The sequence below is a fragment of the Rhinopithecus roxellana genome, chromosome 10, assembly GCF_007565055.1.
Source record: "Rhinopithecus roxellana isolate Shanxi Qingling chromosome 10, ASM756505v1, whole genome shotgun sequence".
NCBI classification, from domain to species: domain Eukaryota; kingdom Metazoa; phylum Chordata; class Mammalia; order Primates; family Cercopithecidae; genus Rhinopithecus; species Rhinopithecus roxellana.
This window is the reverse complement of record NC_044558.1, coordinates 53,904,746-53,924,458: the sequence shown is the minus strand read 5'-3', so window position 1 is coordinate 53,924,458 and position 19,713 is coordinate 53,904,746. Positions and strand designations below refer to the sequence as shown.

At 52.8% G+C, this 19,713-nt stretch overlaps 2 protein-coding genes and 1 long non-coding RNA gene across 21 annotated transcripts in view; 1 reads left to right on the top strand and 2 right to left on the bottom strand.

Moving 5' to 3' along the window:
• The first annotated feature begins 2,660 nt into the window (after positions 1-2,660).
• LOC115899976 lies at positions 2,661-6,095 on the top strand. The gene is made up of 3 exons (XR_004059619.1): positions 2,661-2,874; positions 4,210-4,366; positions 5,117-6,095. It is a non-coding gene; the product is annotated as an uncharacterized LOC115899976 (long non-coding RNA).
• A 272-nt stretch (positions 6,096-6,367) lies between these two features.
• STAC3 (SH3 and cysteine rich domain 3) lies at positions 6,368-15,070 on the bottom strand. Of its 4 annotated transcripts, XM_010388981.2 has the most exons (12): positions 14,797-15,028; positions 13,084-13,150; positions 12,554-12,821; positions 12,223-12,320; positions 11,631-11,703; positions 10,638-10,735; positions 8,072-8,138; positions 7,843-7,892; positions 7,464-7,549; positions 7,242-7,293; positions 7,015-7,152; positions 6,368-6,837 (listed from the first exon to the last, which is right to left on the bottom strand). In XM_010388981.2, exons 2-12 carry the CDS (start codon positions 13,147-13,149, stop codon positions 6,739-6,741), a joined length of 1,095 nt encoding a protein of 364 aa, XP_010387283.1. In that variant the 5' UTR covers position 13,150; positions 14,797-15,028; the 3' UTR covers positions 6,368-6,738. The 4 variants fall into 4 exon arrangements, with proteins under 4 accessions (XP_010387283.1, XP_010387284.1, XP_030795040.1 ...); XM_010388982.2 differs by lacking the exon at positions 13,084-13,150 and having other exon boundaries at positions 14,797-15,009; XM_030939180.1 differs by lacking the exons at positions 10,638-10,735; positions 11,631-11,703 and having other exon boundaries at positions 14,797-15,046.
• A 2,627-nt stretch (positions 15,071-17,697) lies between these two features.
• R3HDM2 (R3H domain containing 2) overlaps positions 17,698-19,713 on the bottom strand; it is a 172,200-nt gene continuing 170,184 nt past the window's right edge. For 6 of the 16 annotated variants that reach the window (XM_030939164.1, XM_030939170.1, XM_030939166.1 and 3 more), the window contains one exon: positions 17,710-19,047. In XM_030939164.1, the coding sequence (XP_030795024.1) occupies positions 18,707-19,047 (341 nt within the window). In that variant the 3' untranslated portion in view covers positions 17,710-18,706. Of the gene's footprint in view, positions 19,048-19,713 lie in introns of all 16 variants that reach the window. The other 10 variants (XM_030939168.1, XM_030939177.1, XM_030939176.1 and 7 more) reach the window with 3 other exon arrangements.

Sequence of the window (19,713 nt, the reverse complement as noted above, 5' to 3'; positions counted from 1 at the left end):
GACCTCACTGGCATAGGACCCCATAAGATGTGGGAGGAGGCATGGTCATGGGACGAGCACTTAGCAAAATGCATGTGTAGAGTGTTCACAGGTGGGACCAGGAGGGGCCAGGGCCAGTGAAGCCATGTGCAGCACTTCCCTGACACCCCTAGAGCTGTCCAGGAGCAGGTCCTGAGAACCCTAGTTCTGTCGCCCTCACAGTATAGTGGGGGAAGGAGGAAGACAGGCCCACACCATAAAGCTCCGCCAGCCCCTCTTGTTCTGAGTGGTTTCTTCAGGTTGTGGTCAAACTGGAATTGTGGTTGGAGGCTGGAAGACCAGGTGTATCTTAATCATGGCTCAGGATCAGGATGGAATATGCAGGTTTATTTATTCTACCACAGTCATGGCAGTGGGGCTTGAGAGACTTGCTTGCTCTGCCTACCTGGGGTAGGGTAAAGGTGGGGCCGCCCAAGGAGGCCATCCCCTTCCTCTGGCTGTGGGATGGAGAGGAAGGGAATGGAGTGGGGGAAACAGGAAAGATCGGACAGATGTTGAAAGAGAGCAAGACACAGACACAGAACTGCGAGCGATTCCCTCCTGTCCTCAACCATCTCAGGTGGGTGCTATGCTGCCGGGGTGGGGAAGCTCACAGCCCCCGTCTCTGGGGAATTTGGGTCTTAGGGACGCAGGAACCGAGTCCTAATATCTCTCCCAACTCCCACCATAACCTCCACCACCCCCTCCCTCCTCGCTGCTGAACCTGCAGAGCACCCCCCACCTCCCCTTCCAGAGCCCGCCCTGTGGAGGGCGCGGGCGGGAGCCAGTTATGCACCCATCGCTGGGATCCTCGGGGTACAGGGAGGGAGAGGGCGCTTTCTAGGGTCCCCCTCCCTTTCCTTCGCACTGATACCTCCGCCGCCCCCTACTCTGACAAGCGCGGCTGTAATTAGGCTGCGGGGTCCCGGGCTCTCCGCCTCCCTCCGGTGGATAATGAGATAAAGTGTCAGAGACACGGCGAGAACAAAGAGACAGAGACTCGCTGCGATTTGTATGGGGGGCGGGGGAGCGGGGCTGACGGGATGTCAGAGCCTCCAGCAGCCCAGCCCTCCCAGAGAGCCCGCGCCTCCAGGGCCCAGGAAGGGAGGGTGTGTCCTGTCACCCGCGTACCCCAGCCCTCCAGTCTCTGGGACCAAAAAGCAACCCCAGAGCTCGAACTCCAGCGGCCGCACAGCTGGGCTGCACATCTGGTTCTCTGTGGCACAGCTGGGGAGCCAGGACGCCGGAAGGGGCGCCTGGTCCTTGCGCCTTTGCTCACGGGCCCTCGCCTGCCTCCTTGTGCCCTTTCTTCTGAGTTCCGGTGATCCCGGCCAGGTCCCAAATTCTCTGTCACGCTCCTTTTCCAGGGCCGCCGCTGTTCCTCCGGCCTTGGGCCTCCGTCCAGCTCACCGAGCTGCAACGTTACGTTATTGCCTCCACTCCGCCTCTCCGCCACTCTTTGACCCTTCTCCTGCTTCTGGTCCCTGTCTCTGTGAACTTATTTCTAACCCCCCTTCCATCTTTGGTTCTCGTCTCTGGCTCGTGACCCATGGGGCCGATCTGGAACACAGGACTCCTTGAGTTCCGGATCCCATCTCTCCTTGCTCCCCACACTTTCCCACCACGAGGACTCAGGCCACGCTGGCCCAGCGGGGTGAGGGACAGCAGGAGTCATTAGTCGCAGATTAGGCGCGGCCCTGGATCCCGCTGGGACTGGACTCCAAGCGCTAACCCACACCAGGATCCCAATCCGCGCGCTGGCTGCACAGCGGGTCAAAGGCAGCGGGACTCAGCGGATTCAGCGTGTTGCAGGGGCCGTGGGCACGGGCGCCCCCTGGAGGCCGAGGGGTCCCCAAGCTCGGGGAAGAGGCCTTGGGCACCCCCTATCCTGCAGTGCCGACCCTGCACTCCCGGCATTCGGGCAGCTAAGTTGGTGCCTGGAGTCTCCGTCCACGCCCAGCCAGTTACTCCGCCACTCCCGCCGCCAAGACAGTGGGTCCCGCAGCCTCCACTCTTCTCGTGTGAGATGGGACCGGAGGGCGGAGAGGGGACGCGGAAGCTCCTGTCTCGCCAGCCACAGTCAGCACTCAGGGTTCAGGCGGGTTCCTCTTCTGGGGCTGGGCAGACTCAGATGCCTGGGGGCGGGGAAGGCGGGGGCTTCATCTCTGCTTCTGGGCTGCAGATTCGAGATTGCCCTAAACCCTCTGACCCGGCCTGTCCTAGCCTCTCACTGCCCTTCTTTCTGCCTCTTGTTCGGGCGGTATGTCTGCTTCCTCTCTCTGGGTATGTCCATCTCTCTCTTCCTGATCATTCTGGCTGTGTCTGTCTGCTCTCTTTCTTGCTGCCTTCCCTACCTGGCTTTGTCCCTCTGCATCGGTTTCTCTGTGTCTCTCTGTGTCTCGCTCCCTCCCTTCACATCTCTCCATCTAACTATGTCTCTCTTTACTAACGCCTCTCTTTGTCTCTGTCTTTATTTCTGTCTCTCCCCGACCCCATTCCCCAGCTCTATTCCTATTTCCTGAGTTGCTGCTTCTGGGGACTGCAGCAGCCCAACAGGGCAGCCCGGGGACGCCTCAGGGCACTGCCCAGGGTTCTCCTCCTCAGTGCCCGGGGTCCTCCTCCTGGTCACCTCCACATGCCCGTCACCTCCGCGCAGCGTTGGTCTTCCCGCCGCGGCTGTGGGACGTGGAGGGGCGCCCGGGAGGGAAGACTCAGGGCCCAGCATCTGCTCGGGAGTCCCGGGGCCCCTGACCCCCTCTGCAGTTATTAAGGGCGCCGGTTCCCGAGGCACCGAGATGATCATGATTGCATCAGCCAGACAGAAGCGAAGCCGGGAGCTGCGCGGTGAGCGAGCAAGTGAGACAAAGACGCCCGCGCCATCTGTTTATGCAAAGCGCTCTCCGCCGGGCACCCCGGCGTCCGGCTCCTGGCCGGGCTTGGGGCAAGGGTCATAAGCCCATTCCCACCAGGCGCCCCCACCGCGCCTTGGCTTCCCCTCTCCTCAGCACCCAGAGGGGCCGCGGGGCGAGCGGAACGGAGAAGGGGCGGGGGTGTTGATGTGATTGGAGCGGACGCGGCTGTTTCTTCAATAATGGATGGAGATGATGCGGACGGCGAAGCCGAGCTGGCCGGGAGAGTAGAGAGGAATAGAAATGGGGAAAGGAAGGAGTGGGGGCGGGAGACTCACTCCGGCGCGCGCGCGCACACGCGTCACACTGTCATTCGGATACACGCCGCCGCGCGGCTCACACCCAGGCACACGCCCACGCACTGTCACCGAGAGACACACATACCTGCAGGCGGAGACGCGATAGCAACACACACTCCCCGCTGGCTCTTCCTGATTTTCACACATACCTGCAGGCGGAGACGCACGGAAACGCCCCCACGCGGAGGCACATCCGGGCAAAATCACCCAGATGGGAGCTGGGGAGCGGGAAGTGGACAAACCCGACAGATACAGACACACTCGGGGCACAGACACACACCCGGACACAGAGTCGGACACACATGGGGCTCGGGTGGACACACCTCATATACCCAGGGAACGGACACACACAAACCACACGCCGGGGATACAGACGTCCATAATTGCCAGGGGCACGGAGAGACCACCCACACCCACTCAGAGGCTAGCACACCTTAGTATATGCAAGAGTTGCCATCTGTGCCCTGCAGGGTGGAATGTGGCAGGGAGGTCCTCAGGGTCTCCGGAGCAGGCCTCGTTAACCTAGCAGTATAATGAGGTCTTGGTGACAGGAGGCGCCTGGGGCTGTGGACTAAGAGGCCCGTGCGCCAGGGCTTAGCTGCCTGTAAGCGTCCTTGACTGGCCCCTAGGGAGCGTGGTGTCGATGTTGGGCCGCCCCTGAGCAGCAGACCCGGCGGACCCCACAGACCCAAATCCGGCAGTTTGGTGGAGGGAGAGCCCAAAGGGAACATTGGAGCTGCACCAGGAGATTCTCAGGATCCCCAACACGGCTGCCAGTGGGGTTTATAGAGAGGGTCACTCTGTACTCTGCCTTTTCCCCCCGTGCTGCCCAGTCTTCCAACTTCAAGGGGCACGTGTGTGTGTGTGTGTGCGTGCGCGCGCACTGAGTGGGCAGTGGAGGACGTTGGGGTGCGGGTTGTCTTGTACCCCAGTACCGGCCCTTCCTCGGATCTGTTTTCAATTCATTCTGCTCCTTGGCCCAGACTTATGACCTTTGCAGCGTGCGGCAGTATCATCCATCACCCAGGCGCCGCTTACGGGGATGAAGGGCGCTGGGAGCTCACACAGGGTCGCTGTCACGCCTACCGCGCTCTCTGGGGACCTCCTCTCTGGCCTGCAGGCCAGGGCTTAACAGTCTTGGTGAGTACTGAGGGGAGGCTGTGACCATGGGGCTCGATTGGGACACTGGGTCACATGTCCCCACCCCTGGTACCCTAGCACCCCTCCTTCAAGTTCAGCACAGCCTGTTTCCCCGCTTTTCCCGCCCCCCTTCTCTCGGGCCCTTTGCTTAATTTCCTATTAACTGCTGATAAATCCAATTAAACCGCCGCTCTAATTAGGGACAGCTGCCGGCTCAGTGAGGCTAGGGAGGGGGGCGCCCCCCGAGTGTAGGGAGAGAACAGCCGTTCTCCCTGCTCCTCGGCATCCGCACACCAGCATTGCCGCCCAATGAGCCAGTAAATTGGTTTTGCCTGAGCATTGAGGGGGGCCCTCTCGAGGATCTCGGGGGGCTCTGGTTTTGAGTCCCTCAGACCTTGATGAATAGAGACGACCTGAGCCCTCGCGGTCCCTCCCCTCATACATTCCTGTTAGGTAGATTTCAAGGAAGGATGAGGACAGAAGGCTTGATTTGCGTGTGGTTGGTGTGTTTGCCTGTGATCTGCTCCTATTCCAGCTCAATCGCGATTAAAGGGGGGTTTTCTTTAATGACTCCACCTCCATCCCCTCAGGCATCCGGGACCGTCAAGGGCAAAGGGAACAGAAAACTGAACCCGGTCCTGCAGTCTTCCTGTGTGCTTCCCTACCCCCATCACACCTCAGCCTTCTGGAAGGGGGGCGCGCCTGTCCCAGGCCCTCCTCCCAGCTGAGTCTCTGCCTTCCCCCCGCCAGCAGCAGATGGTGCCCGGGCTCCCGCTGCCAACCTTGCTAGGCGGTGCCAACCTCAGTCCTGGCAGACAACGGGCAGACGAGAAGAGGATCTCCTGGCTGGCCAAGCCGACCCTCCCCCACCCGGCATCGAGCTCAAGACCCCCCCCACACGCTTGCCCCACTCCAGCGACCACTTCAGCCTCCCTCTCACTGGGTCCGCTCCCAGGTCCCCAAACTCCTCGTCTCCTTCTGCTCCCTTCCCCACACCTTCCCGCTCCTCGCCACCTGCCGCCCTGACCAGGGCCGGCGTATTTGCATATTTACATATGCAAATAATAACATTTGCATACAGCGCTCCGCAGGGGTGTCTCCGCGAGAGCCGGTTAGCTGTCTGCCCTGCGTCCTCACTCGGTACCTGTCGGAAAGGGTTAGGGCAGGGGCCGCGCGGGAGGGGTTAGGCCCCCGGCCTAGCTAGCTCGGTTCCCGGAGGACTTGAGGAAGTGTTGCCATGGAGACGGCACGCACCCCACCCCCTCCCAGGCCCAGGGTCTCGGGCTTGGTGTCTCTGGTTCTCTCCCCTTACCCACCCTCTACCCCCTCCCCATCCCTCGCTCTCCAACCGAGATCTTGCATCGCCCCCTGGCGGCCCAGCTCGGCGGCAAGCCAGATTCCGAAATACAAGGGGCTGCCTGCGGCTAAATAGCCAAGAGCAAGGGGGACCTACCCTACTACAAGATCCGGCTCCCAGCCGCTGGGGCGCGTGGGCGGCAACTGCAGCTCCGCGCTCCCCTTTCTTCACTGACCACAGAGGCCTCACCTGGCGGGCGCACTTGTCTTCCCACCTCCCGCCAACCTCAGCCCAGATGGGTCTCAGGCTACCCGATGGTAACGAGGTGGGGCAGTTAGGGAGGATTCTCCACCCCTCCGCAGGCCGTCTCCTCAACCCCAGTTAAAGAACAACTTTTCGGCCGGGCGCGGTGACTCAAGCCTGTAATCCCAGCACTTTGGGAGGCCGAGACGGGCGGATCATGAGGTCAGGAGATCGAGACCATCCTGGCTAATACGGTGAAACCCCATCTCTACTAAAAAATACAAAAAACTAGCCGGGCGACGAGGCGGGCGCCTGTAGTCCCAGCTACTCGGGAGGCTGAGACAGGAGAATGGCGTGAACCCGGGAGGCGGAGCTTGCAGTGAGCTGAGAGCCGGCCACTGCACTCCAGCCTGGGCAGCAGAGCAAGACTCCGTCTCAAAAAAAAAAAAAAAAAGAACAACTTTTCTAAGTTTTGTCAAAAGTTTAATAAAACTTGCAACATTCGACAGTTCGCCCTCCCTCGCCTCCCCCCCCCCGCCGCCCCCCGCCCCAGTCCCTCGCTCCTCCTAGTAGATATGCGTTTTTTTCCAGCTCTTGCAAGCGGGAACTGAAAGGTTTCGGATCCGGGCTGCTCTGGGCAGCAGGTATCCGAGGCCCCAGGCTGGGGAAGGGGGCGAGAACCAGTCCCTTCCTGGAAGCCCCGTCGCGCTCAGGCGGGCCTTCCAACCCCTCCTCTCCCAGCAGTTCCGTTGTTTTCGCCCCCCTCCCCAAACTCCACTGGGCCCGCCCAGAATGGGGTGTAGGTGTCTCCCGCTTGCAGGCGCCCGCACGCCTAGATCTCCTCCAGAAAGTCGGTGGGAAACAGCCCCACCTTGCGGCCGGTGTAGACCTTGACGTAGCCGCCCGCTTCGTCTCCTTTCTGCACCACGATCTAGAAGATTAAAGGATCAGAAGTAGGAGAAGAATCAAAGGAAACGGTAGGAGAGGAGAGCAGGGGAGCCGGGGGTTACAGGGGCTCACCCTAATCTCATTAATGGCTAAGCTCTCCAAGGAGTGTGGTCGGCTAGGGAGCATTCAGGCCTGGGACTGGATTGGGGCAACAGCCTACCTGGTCCTTCTTGAGAGTGATCTGCCCTATCTCGCGGTTCCCCACGAAGGATCTTGTCACGCGGTGCACACGTTCTCCAGCCCGGACCCGAATGATGAAGTTTGGAGGGAAAAATCCGACCTTCTCCCCGATTTTCCCCTAGGGAAGATAGTAGGGAGAGTCCATCTCTCAATGTCGGGTTCGTGACTCAACCCACACTCCATCCTAGCCCTAGCCATTTTTCTCACCCGCCACCATTCTTCATTGGAGTCATCAATGACTGTGATCTTCTCTCCTGGCCTGAGAGGGGAAAAGAGAGGCCTCACTCACATAGCAGGTCCCCTTCTGTGCCCCTGGTCCAGCATCAATAGGCTCCAAGCCCTGAGTCCCCCTTTTTCCTTTCCCTTGAGTGAACCCAGCTCTTTCCTCTTCACTCCACAGTACCAGCCCCCTGCCCCAAGGCCTCTCACGGGAAATCCAGATCGTCCTTCTCCAGGGCTTTGAACCGATAGAGAGCCACAAAGTAATGAGACTGCTGGAAACCAGGCTGCTTGTGCTGGGGGTGAAAGGGAATGATGAGTCTTAGGGCTCCTCTACCCCACACTGAGGGGCAGGATTCCAAGGCAGGGACATTCACCACACACTCTACACTCCAACTCTCTTCTAGGTCCCTGAACTGAGAGAAGTGTTTTGGTTGTGGGTGGGTGTGCAAGGTGATGGAGAGAGTAGGTCAAGCGTGATGGGAAGCCTAGGAGTTAAAGAGTGAGCTTCTGCCAGGGCCATGAGTGGTGGTGTCAGAGCTGGGTTGGGGAGAGGACTGGGGTCCTTGCAGGGAGGAAGGATTCTTACCTTGTCATCAGGTGTCTTCTTCTCAGCCTTCTTATCCCCTTCAGGGTTTCCTGGGATAGGAAACACCAACAAATTGTCTGTCTCCTGGAGGTCAATTCTTATTCTCTTACCCTTCTGTGGAAGGGCCTCATCTATCCAAAGCTGGCCTGCCCTTTGCTCCTCCACCCTCTGTGCCACAGCTGAGCCTCTGATCCTACTCCATCTCTGGATGGAGGTGGGTGACACTCACCATCCTGGGGTTTGCCTTCCTCTGGTCTGGCCGACTCTGGCTCCTCCTCCATCATGGCTGCTAGAGGCTGGAGGGGGCACTAGAGTTAGGGAGACGCTGTCTTGGGAACCCATGCCCTGGCTCTCTATAATCAGGTCAGAGAACTACAGAATAATGGGATCTTAGGGTTGGAAGAGGCTTTGGAGGAAATATCTAGCCCAGCCCTCTGCCTAATGCAGGGACTTTCTCTAAAACATCCTATCAGGTGGGTCACCCACATTCTGCTTGAATGTAGTTAAATGACAGGGAATTCACTACCAGATTCCAGGTCCTTGACTATGCTGTCAGCCTTTAAAAATACTCCAGTGTGTAAGTAAAAAATGAGCAGCATGGCCGGTCGCGGTGGCTTACGCCTGTAGTCCCAGCACTTTGGGAGGCGGAGGTGGGCAGATCACCTGAGGTCGGGAGTTCGAGACCAGCCTGACCAACACGGAGAAACCTCCTCTCTACTAAAAATACAAGATTAGCCAGGCGTGGTGGTGCATGCCTGTAATCCCAGCTACTTGGGAGGTTGAGGCAGGATAATTGCTTGACTCCGGGAGGCAGAGTTTGCTGTGAGCCAAGATCATGCCATTGCACTCCAGCCTGGGCAACAACAGCAAAACTCCGTCTCAAAAAAAAAAAAAAAAAAAAAGAGTAGCACAATTTTTATAATTCCCTTAAAAGAATATAACCCAAGAGTATGTTAGCTCTTCTGGAAGCAGCCAAATCACACTGCTAGTGCCTTGTAAGTCATAATTCACTCCACAGAAATCCGTTATCTGTGCCCAACCTCCATATCAACAAGTCTGAGGCCAGCTTTCTAGTTCTGTTTTTTGCAGGTGATTTTTTTGATCAAGAACAAATATGTACATTTATCTTTTCTTTTCTTTCTCTTTTTTTTTTTTTTGAGACAAGGTCTCGCTTTCTCCCCCAGGCTGGAGTGCAGTGGCTCACTGCAACCTCTGCCTCCCGGGTTCAAGCGATTCTCCTGCCTCAGCCTCCCAAGTAGCTGGGATTGCAAGTGAGTGCCACCACGCCTGGAGATATATATATATATATATTGTGTGTGTGTGTGTGTGTTTTTAGTAGAGACAGGGTTTCACCATGTTGGCCAGGCAGGTTTCGAACTCCTGACCTCAGGTAATCTCCCCACCTTGGCATCCCAAAGTGCTGGGATTACAGGCGTGAGCCACCGCACCTGGCATGAACATACAATTTGTATCTTCGTTATATCTAAATCATGTTATAAGGCACCAGAAATCTCCCTCTAGCTGTATAATCCTGAAAGGACCTGGACTCTGGGTACTGCCACTCAACCAATTTTAGGAGTCCATCTAACTGTAACCATCATCCATACTGGTCCAACCCTGGTTGTTCAGAAAGATATAAGAATATTCTAACAAATTCCTTGCTGAACTGAATGCAAATCTATGGCATTACTAACCTAGAAACTCTGTTACAAAAGGAAATGAGGTTTATCTTGGCCAGTAGCTTTGTGCCTCGGTTTCATCATCTGTAAAATGAACGGGTCAGACCAGATGATCTTCATGGATCCTTGCATGGCTCTAGAATTCTCCAGTTACTTGGCATGACAAGTTCTCTTTCCTACATCCGAAAGCACAGCTCTTGCCTCTGTCACCCTGCAATGCCAAAGACTTTGGGCCTAGCCATCAGGTGGTTGTGGTGGCAAATCTGACAATTTCAGAAGGAAGCTGAGAAAACATAATCTATGGCTGGAGTTCTTAACCAGAGGCCCATGGTGAGCTGCAGTAGATCCCAAAACCCCCTAAAGTTGCATGCAAAAATATTTCTGTTGGGTTATGTGCAATTTTTTTTTTCTTTTTCTTTTTTTTTTTTTTTTGAGACAGAATCTCGCTCTGTCGGCTAGGCTGGAGTGCAGTGGCATGATCTTGGCTCACTGCAACCTCCGCCTCCTGGGCTCAAGCAATTCTCCTGCCTCAGTCTCCCAAGTAGCTGGGACTACAGGCGTGTGCTACTACGCCTGGCTAATTTTTGTATTTTTAGTAGAGACGGGGTTTCACCATGTTGGCCAGGCTGGTCTCAAACTCCTGACCTCAGGTAATCTACCCACCTTGGCCTCCCAAAGTGCTGGGATTACAGGCGTGAGCCACCTCACCTGGCCTTTTTTTTTTTGAGATGGAATCTTGCTCTGTCACCCAGGCTAGACTGCAGTGGCGTGATCTCAGCTCACTGCAACCTCCGCCTCCGGGTTCAAGTGATTCTCCTGCTTCAGCTTCCCGAGTAGCTGGGATTATACACCACCATGCCTGGCTAATTTTTGTATTTTTAGTAAAGACGAGGTTTCACCATGTTGGCCAGGATGGTCTCGATCTCCTGGCCTCATGATCCACCCATCTTGGCCTTCCAAAGTGCTGGGATTACAGGCATAAGCCACCACGCCCGGTCGGGTTATGTGCAATTTTAGGGGAAGACAATCCATTACTTCTGTCAGCTTTCCAAATGGGAAAATGACCTGCTCCATGGGATCTCTGGGAGGGACCTCGTGGGGAGGTACAGTGCTCACATTTTTTTTATCTGCCTGTCCCTTCTTCCGTTCCTTGTTTGCCATGATCACCCCAGTGCGCAGGGTTTCAAACACAGGGTCATTGCGATTGACAGCAGCTAATCGAATTGGAGGAGAAAGAAGACATTACTGGGGAGGCAGAGAAAGGCTTGGAGGAAAGGAAGGGAAAGGCGGAATTGAGTAGATGGATACCCATGTGTGTGCTGGGTGGCAGTGGGGGCGCCGTGGGGGAAGATTAGGGAAGGGTCAGCTGAGCAATACCTAGGACACCGATCTAGAAAGGACTCTAAAAACATCACTGGTGATGTAATGTGAGGGAGAAAAGTATTTATCAGAACTCCTTCCAGGCAGAGCATTATATGACGTTTGAAAGACAACTTTGGTTGCTTGGGAGTTGAGACATGCTCAGAATCACTACTCTCCTTTTAAGGAGAATGGGCCCTTAACTTCTGGCTTTTGTTCTGCTGAATGGCATGTGTGAGCTGAGGTGCTGCCACCAATAGGTTCTTCTTTTTCATCCATGCTCTTCACAGAGTTCAGCCTCTGCTTCAAATAAATGTTGAGCAAATTTGTCAATTAATATACTTTTAAGGGTTGCCAAATTATGAACCTGCCCAGGGTGCCTGCAGCCTTTGGGTCTTGCCCCAAGTCTGGTATGACTCTGTAGTAAGGATGAGGACAATCTAGAATCCTTGTTCTTGCTTAGAAATGATTTTGCACATGAAGATCACAGATTCTGAAGCTAGCAACTGAAGATTCCAGTCTTGGTGCTACCTCTTGCTAACTGTATGTAGTTGCAACTAAATCTTATCTCCCTCTGCTGTAAAATGGGGATATTGCCTCTGCATCCAAATGGATATAAAAATGTTAGGTTGAGGGAGAATTATGGGAAATAGAAAGTTTCTGTTTCAGAATTTGGCTTCCAAAGCTAGAGATGGCATGAAATCATCTCTAGACTTGCCCATTCCCTCATGTTCCATAAAGGGCACTTACAGAGATCTTTGATACAAGCGTACTGCTGGTTGCTGTAGAGTGGGGAACTATAGGCCCGACGGAAACCAGGCGGCTGTAGGAGGGGATGGGAGGAAGCATTAGAGGTAGCAAAGTAAGGTCCAGAAGCCCATCTCTCCCATGAGTGCTCACCCTTTCTCAGAAAAAGAGATGGGCTGAGAAAGAAAAAGCAGAGAAATGAATGGGATGGAGGAGGGACCAGCAAGGGATAGCTGGTGACATGTCTCCTCCTTTTTTTTTTTTTTTTTTTGAGACGGAGTCTCGCTCTGTCGCCCAGGCTGGAGTGCAGTGGTGCAATCTCGGCTCACTGCAAGCTCCGCCTCCCGGGTTCACGCCATTCTCCTGCCTCAGCCTCCCGAGTAGTGGGACTACAGGCTCCCGCCACCACGCCCGGCTAATTTTTTGTATTTTTTAGTAGAGACAGGGTTTCACCATGTTAGCCAGGATGGTCTCGATCTCCTGACCTCGTGATCTGCCCGCCTCAGCCTCCCAAAGTGCTGGGATTACAGGCGTGAGCCACTGTGCCCGGCCATGTCACCTCCTTTCTACACCTTGTTCCCCAGAGCCTACTCACGATCTTGCCGAAGCATCTCTGCATTTCCACATAGGACTGACAGTGTTCATGGATGTTGGTTTTGCAGTTCTTACAGCGAAGCCCAAACTTGTTGTTGACTTGGGAGAGGGGGAGAAAATTCAGATAAGATTCCAGATTGCCCTTTCCCTTTGTACCACTGCTGCTACTCTTAGGTTCCCTTTTCTGACTGGGACCTTCCTTACTCAATCTCTAACAGCATTGCCTTACACTAACTCTAGCCACAGCCCATCTGCTACAAATACTCTCGTATGCCCTCTCCCCAACCTCTGGCTTCAACATCATACTCTCTTCACTTCCCTTCATGACTCACGAACAATCATCCGGGCACAGACATCACAGAACTTTGGCTTCTTGAAGAAGTGATCTTTGAATTTGTGGGGCTTATCGTTGACCAGCTTAGGAGGTTCTGGGGGTGGCTCCTCCTCCTCCTCTTCTTCTTCTTCCTCTTCCTCATAAATGTAGTAGATGGGCCCACCCCCAGCTCCCACTGCCTCCCCATTGGCCTGGGGCTCTGGGGGAAGTTCCATTTCCTTTGTCCCTGTAGAACCCTTCCTGAGTAACTGCTTCAGCCGCTGTAGCTGAGGGAGGGAGTGAAGAAAACCCAACGTTAAAAGGACTTGTCACCCTCTCTAGAGTAGGGGGGCATTACAGCAAACTAGATAGTTTTCTAGTTTTGGGCAAGGAATGTACCCCAGGATTAGGCGGGTATTGGTATTGGGGACTGCAGGTGCTGGCCAGCAAAACATGAGTCACACACAAATGAGATCAATTTAAGCACTCTTCTTTAGCTGTAAAGGCTTCCTGGCCCCCCACACCCAGTGGTCACAGGCCCAGACTCACCCCGCTTTGCCGAGTCTCTGCTGGGAAGGAGGGCTTAGGGGACTCCAGCACCTCCTTTTCTGTCATCCTGTAAGAGGTTGGACCCCACTATGAAATCTAATCCCTTTCACTTTTCTCTCCCTTATTTCTGTCCCTTGCAGTTCGGCAGTACTCAAAGGGAAGGTTTTCGGAGAAACGTGATTAGAGATTTTGTTGTTGAGATGGGGTTTCACTCTGTCACCCAGGTTGGAGTGCAGTGGCGTGATCATGGCTCACTGCAGCCTTGACCTCCCAGCCTGAAGCAATCCCCCTACCTCAGCTTCCTGAGTAGCTAGAACACAAGGTGCACACTACCTGGCTACCTTTTTATTTTTTGTAGAGACATGGTCTTGCTTTGTTGCTGAGGCTCGTCCCGAACTAGCTCAAGCAGTCCTCCCGTTTCAACCCCCCAAAGTGTTGGGATTCCAGGTGTGAGCCACTGCACTGGGCCAAATACAGATCATTTGGCAGGTTTTATCAACAGATTTCATGGAGGTCTAGAAAAAAGACCAACATGGCCGGGCGCGGTGGCTCAAGCCTGTAATCCCAGCACTTTGGGAGGCCGAGACGGGCGGATCACGAGGTCAGGAGATCGAGACCATCCTGGCTAACCCGGTGAAACCCCGTCTCTACTAAAAAATACAAAAAACTAGCCGGGCGAATTGGGGGGCGCCTGTAGTCCTAGCTACTCGGGAGGCTGAGGCAGGAGAATGGTGTAAACCCGGGAGGCGGAGCTTGCAGTGAGCTGAGATCCGGCCACTGCACTCCAGCCCGGGCGACAGAGCAAGACTCTGTCTCCAAAAAAAAAAAAAAAAAAAAAAAAAGAAGAAAGACCAACACGACCAGGCGCGGTAGTGCACGCCTGTAATCCCAGCACTTTGGGAGGCTGAGGCGGGCAGATCACTAGAGATCAGGAGTTCAAGACTAGCCTGGCCAACATCGTGAAACCCCATCTCTACTAAATATACAAAAATTAGCCGGGCGTGGTGGCGGACACCAGTAATTCCATCTACTCAGGAAGCTAAGGAAAGAGAATCGCTTGAACCCAGGAGGTTGCAGTGAGCCAGAATTGTGCCACTGCCCTCCAGCCTGGGTGACAGAGCAAGACTCCATCTCAAAAAAAAAAAAAAGCCCAGCAGACTAAAGAGCTCCCCAATTAGTTCCTCAAACTGATACTCATCCTTCCATCCTGAGGGGAGACCCCATAGTTTACAGCCCTTAGTGTTCAAGGCTGCATGGTTTATGTTATTTTCCTATAGGTACTTTGTTTCTCTTGGGAATCTGTGGGCAACAGAGATGTGATGCATACCTTCCCAGATCTCCTCTCTTTAAGAGGTTTAATGTGTGTCCTCGTGTGCACACAAGGAAGGATGGACTGCAGACATTTGTCCTCCCCTACTTCTTTCTTGAGCCCTGGGGGCCCTGTGCCTAGTTCTGTCCCAGCCTGCCTCAGGGCTCAGCTATTTTAAGTTTTCAGGGTAATATGAGCCTTTCCTTCCCTTACTACTTCATTCCCTTTACCCCACCCCCACACCCCCTCCAATCCTAACTCATCCTAGAGTCGAATAATAATTTTACTCCTAAAACCCAAACGACTCACAGACAAGGAAAGAAATGAAGAAGCTGAATAGATTATAGATCAGGGCAGCTGGCGTGAGCAGTCGTGGAAATCGAGAGGATGAAGAGGTAACTTACGTTTGGGATTCCCTAAATCAGTCCACAGTCTGTAGAGGGAGCTGGGAGCCCCGAGGCTTTGATGGTGGTGCTGGGGAAAAACTGGTCCTCTTCCTTGGGGGCTAAGCCCCCCCAGTACCCTGTGTTCACACCAGCTACTCAGTCGCTATTTGTAGACCTCCTAGCCTCCTGCCTTGGTGTCAGGGCTGAAATGACAGGGCTGGAGGAAAGTGGACAGCTGAGAAACACAGCTGACACAGAGAAATTGGACACTGAGAGGTCTGGGGCAGGGCCGGACCCTGACTCCTCCCATCCCTCCAAAGCTGCTGTTCCTTCATTCTTCATCTAAGGTGAACAGGTGAATAATGGCCGAATTCAGGAAGGGACAGTTTCTGTTCATGCTCATATAACATTTAAAGGGAGTTATTTTTATTTTTCATTTATTTTTTGAGACAGGGTTAAAAAAAAAAAAAAGACTAATTTGAACTCATAGCGCTCTCCTATCAGCCATACTAGATGGCTTTCTTTTCTTTTTTTTTTTTTTTGAGACAGAGTCTTGCTCTTGTCACCCAGGCTGGAGTGCAATGAAGTGATCCCGGCTCACTGCAACCTCCCAGGTTCAAGCAATTCTCCCGCCTCAGCCTCCTAAGTAGCTGGGATTACAGGCACCACAACCATGCCCAGGTAATGTTTGTATTTTTAGTAGAGACGGGGTTTCACCATGTTGGCCAGGTTGGTCTCAAACCCCTGACCTCAGGTGATCCGCCTGCCTCGGCCTCCCAAAGTGCTAGGATTACAGGCGTGAGCCACCGTGCATGGTTAGATTGCTTTTTATCTGTGGGTGGTTGGAGAAGTACTTTGCTATCCTGTAAGAAAGTGAAGAATGTGTAGTATTGCTTCATTCCCTCCATCAGCTCCCAGAGACATCTCCCCACCCTCCTTCTTGCAAAATTTTGTCCTCAGGGTGAAGGGAATTACCAGGGCTATTAAAAAGGGCCAGTTAACACTGGACAGAAGGGTATAGCTGCCACATAAGGAATTTTAAAAATCATTTCTAAGTAATGTCCCCTTCCTCATGAGAACTGCAAACTCTTAAAGGTAGGATGGCCAACCTCACACTTCCTAACCGCTTTTGATTCCCTGATTCCATCTCCCACCTTTGATGACTCAGTATATAACTGATGGATCAAAGAGACAGATGCCATTCTGATCTCACAGGGGTTTACTCTTCTCCTACTCTTTGGGCTATGACATAGATGAAAGAGGAGATACTCCTATCTCAGGGGAGAGCAATTTAGAGGTGGCAATGCAGTGCTGCTTTATTCCTTGTATCTGTAAGAAATAAAGGACTGTGTTGGAGACTGAGTCAGGCAAGCTCCTGTAGGACCGTGGTTAGGGATACAGCTACTTGAACCCAAGAGATTTCCAGGGCAATATGCTTTGTCATTCTCACCCACTACTTTTTTTTTTTTTTTTCTATTTAAGGGGGAAGTTTGAAAAGGGTGTGCAGGGTGGTTCTGACTCTGCAGGTTCTTTAATGGCCCTGCTCTGACAGACTGCAGAACAACAGGGCTTGCTTTGAGATGCTCTAAAGGAAAAGCTGCATCTTGCAGGCAAGATGACTTCTGCTTTCCCCTTTTTTCAGCCACATAGGACAGGGACTGCTGAGCATGTTTGGATAATATAGCATCTTGGCAGTGCGAATTCAGTTGCTGTAGCTTTTATTGTAATAAACATCTGCTTCTGTCCCTGACAGGTAAAACCCAATCCTCCGGCTTTAGGATTAAAGAAAGGCGGCCAGGTGCAGTGGCTCACACCTGTAATCCCAGCACTTTGAGAGGCCGAGGTGGGTGGATCACAAGGTCAGGAGTTCGAGACCACCCTGGCCAACATGGTGAAACTCTGTCTCAACTAAATATACAAAAGTTAGCTGGGCACAGTGGTGCATGCCTGTAGTCCCAGTTACTTGGGAGGCTGAGGCAGAAGAATTGCTTCAACTCGGGAGGTGAAGGTTGCAGCGAGCTGAGATCATGCCACTGCACTCCAGCATGGGCGACAGGGCAAGACTCTGTCTCAAAAAAAAACAAAAAACAAAAACAAACAAACAAACAAAAAAACCCTACAGGGTTTTCAGAAGATGAGCTGGGCTGGGAGCAGTGGCTCATGCCTGTAATCACAGCACTTTGGGAGGCCAAGGCGGGGCATCACTTGAGCCCAGGAGTTCAAGACCAGCCTGGGCAACATGGTGAAACCCTGTCTCTACCAAAAATACCATAATAATAATAATAATAATAATAATAATAATAATAATAATAAGAAGAAGAAGAAGAAGAAGAAGAAGAAGAAGAAGAAGAAGAAGAAGAAGGAGGAGGAGGAGGAGAAGAAGAAGGCATGGTGGATCGCACCTGTAATCCCAGCTACTCAGGAGACCGAGGCACAAGAATCACTTGAATACGGGAGGCCGCTGCAGTCAGCTGAGATCTGCCACTGCACTCCAGCCTGGGTGACAGAGCAAGACCCTATCTCAAAGCTCAACTACAAGGGCCCTAAATGAGTACCACAGTACCACAGAATTAATAGTCTGGAAGGAAACTTAGAGGTCACCTAGTAAGACCAAGTCTCTTATTTTACTGATATGGACACAGATCCAGAGTTGAGAAGTGATATGCTTGATGAATCGCAGTGGCAGGTTTTGGGAGAGCCCAAAACCATGGTCCCATTAGAGATCCAGCCATCTATCAGAACCGTGTACAGGGAAGAGGATGAGACAGAGGGAATTGTGTTAAAAATAGTGTGCGTATGCTAGAGAAAGCCATCCCAACCTACAACAAACACCTCCAACAGCTGTAGGACCATATCTACCCAGGGCCTCCAACCCTTTTTACCCATACCAGGGTGGCAACAGAGAAACAGTGACTGATGTCCAGTGACAGATTTTTTTTTTTATATATATTTAAAAACAAAACCAACCTCCCCCCAAGTAACCCCCAAACAAACAAAAAACCAGATTAAATAAAATTTACAGTGAATATACCCAGCAAACATCTGTATGTGCAATTAAATACTGTGTCTGTTACTGCGGCACGAACCTCAAACAATATACAAGTGTTCTGGGGGGGGCCAGGGGAGTCCCAAGTTTTAACTCTGTGGGGTCTAGGAAGACAACATGGGGAAGTGAGAGAATGGGGAACTCAATTTTGTTTATCTTAATTCTGTCCATATAAATATATTCATAAAGACCAAAAAAGGAAAGGAAGCTTGGGATGTTAAGGTAATAGGAGGAGAGTGTGGGACTTTCCCAATTCTACCTGACCAAAATTAGGAGAGAAATTAATTTTATGATAGGAGAAGAGATTTAAAAAATGATAGAAGAGGATGGGGGCCGGGCACAGTGGCTCACACCTGTAATCCCAGCACTTTGGGAGGCCAAGGCGGGCGGATCACCTGAGGTCAGGAGATTGAGACCAGCCTGGCCAATATGGTGAAACTCCGTCTCTACTAAAAATACAAAAATTAGCCAGGCATGGTGGTGCATGTCTGTAGTGCCAGCTACTTGGGAGACTGAGGCAGAAGAATCACTTGAACCCAGAAGCTGGAGGTTGCAGTGAGCCAAGATCGTGCCACTGCACTCCAGCTTGGGCGACAAGAGCGAAACTCCGTCTCAAAAAAAAAAAAAGAAGAGGATAGGATGGGAAGAAGAGTGATGCAAGGGTGAGGGTCAACCAGGGAAAAAGAGGGGACCCATGGCAGGGGAGCAAGAAGGAGTCCAATGCCAGTGTGGGTATTTGTCTATTTCCATCTTCATCACTGTCTTAGGCTCCAGTTTAACATCAGTCTCCTTACTTGCCCCTGTCCATGGTCTGTCAGGATCCTTCAACCCCCTCCACCCTGCCCTTGCTCCTTCTGTGACAGTCCCTTTCCCCTCCTCCATTTATTGGGAGCTGGCTCGCTCCAGGATCCTCAGGTCATAGTTCTTTTTGGCCATTCGAAGTTTGAAGCGACTCACGGAGTTGTTGAGACGAAGGGAGGCATTTTGGGCAGCCAGGGGGCTGGGGAACACAGCCACAATGGTGTACAAGGCAGCGAGGTCCGAGTGGCGGCCATTCTCAGCAGTCCCACTGTTGTCCCCCCCACCCCCTCCAGGCAGCCCCTGAGCATCCTTGAGCCACTGGATCTTGGCGCCGGACATGGCGAGCTGCGTGAAGAGTTTGTCCGCCTCGGTACGGGTGATGCCCTCAGGGAGATCTGTCACCTCCAGCACCCGCCCCAGGACTGGAAGGGGAGGAGAGAGGATATGGTTGTGAGACGAATAGGACAGGAAGGACTGGACAGCAGCCCGGCAGAGAAGTGTCCAGCTGACCAAATCTGTATACAATGTTTTCAAAAGTCTGGCCTTTCTCTCTTAGCCCTTTCTTCCCCTTCCCACTATCCCAGCTCTCATCAGGGCAACTAGGAGAAAAACAACTGAACCTTTTTCTCCTAGCCCAGAGATGTAGGCAAGAAGGGACTAGGAATCAGAATCCCAGGTTTCTGAGCTAAGAACCTATATATCAGTTCTCTCATAAGGTGCTATTGCTATGAAGAAAATGTGGCTTTTGCTAATGTTCTTTAACAATAATGTATCAATCTGAAATATGTTCCATAGTTCCCTTCCCACTCAGAGGCTGGCTCAAATAGATTCTTCCTTCTTATCATCTCAGGAAGTCAGTTTCCCTTCCTTTCCTTGTTTAGGAAATTGCTCCAAATCCCAAGACAGATCTTGTTCACCTAGTGGGAGGCTTGCAGGATGAGAGTTCCTCCCCCATATTCTCTACCAATCTTCTCCTAAACTGGGTCTAGGACTACCAAAGGTAGATGTTGTAGATTAGGGACAGGACGCTAATTAGAAAACTCTTTGTTAATAAGTGGCAACTCCCATAATTGTGTTATTCCCACTTT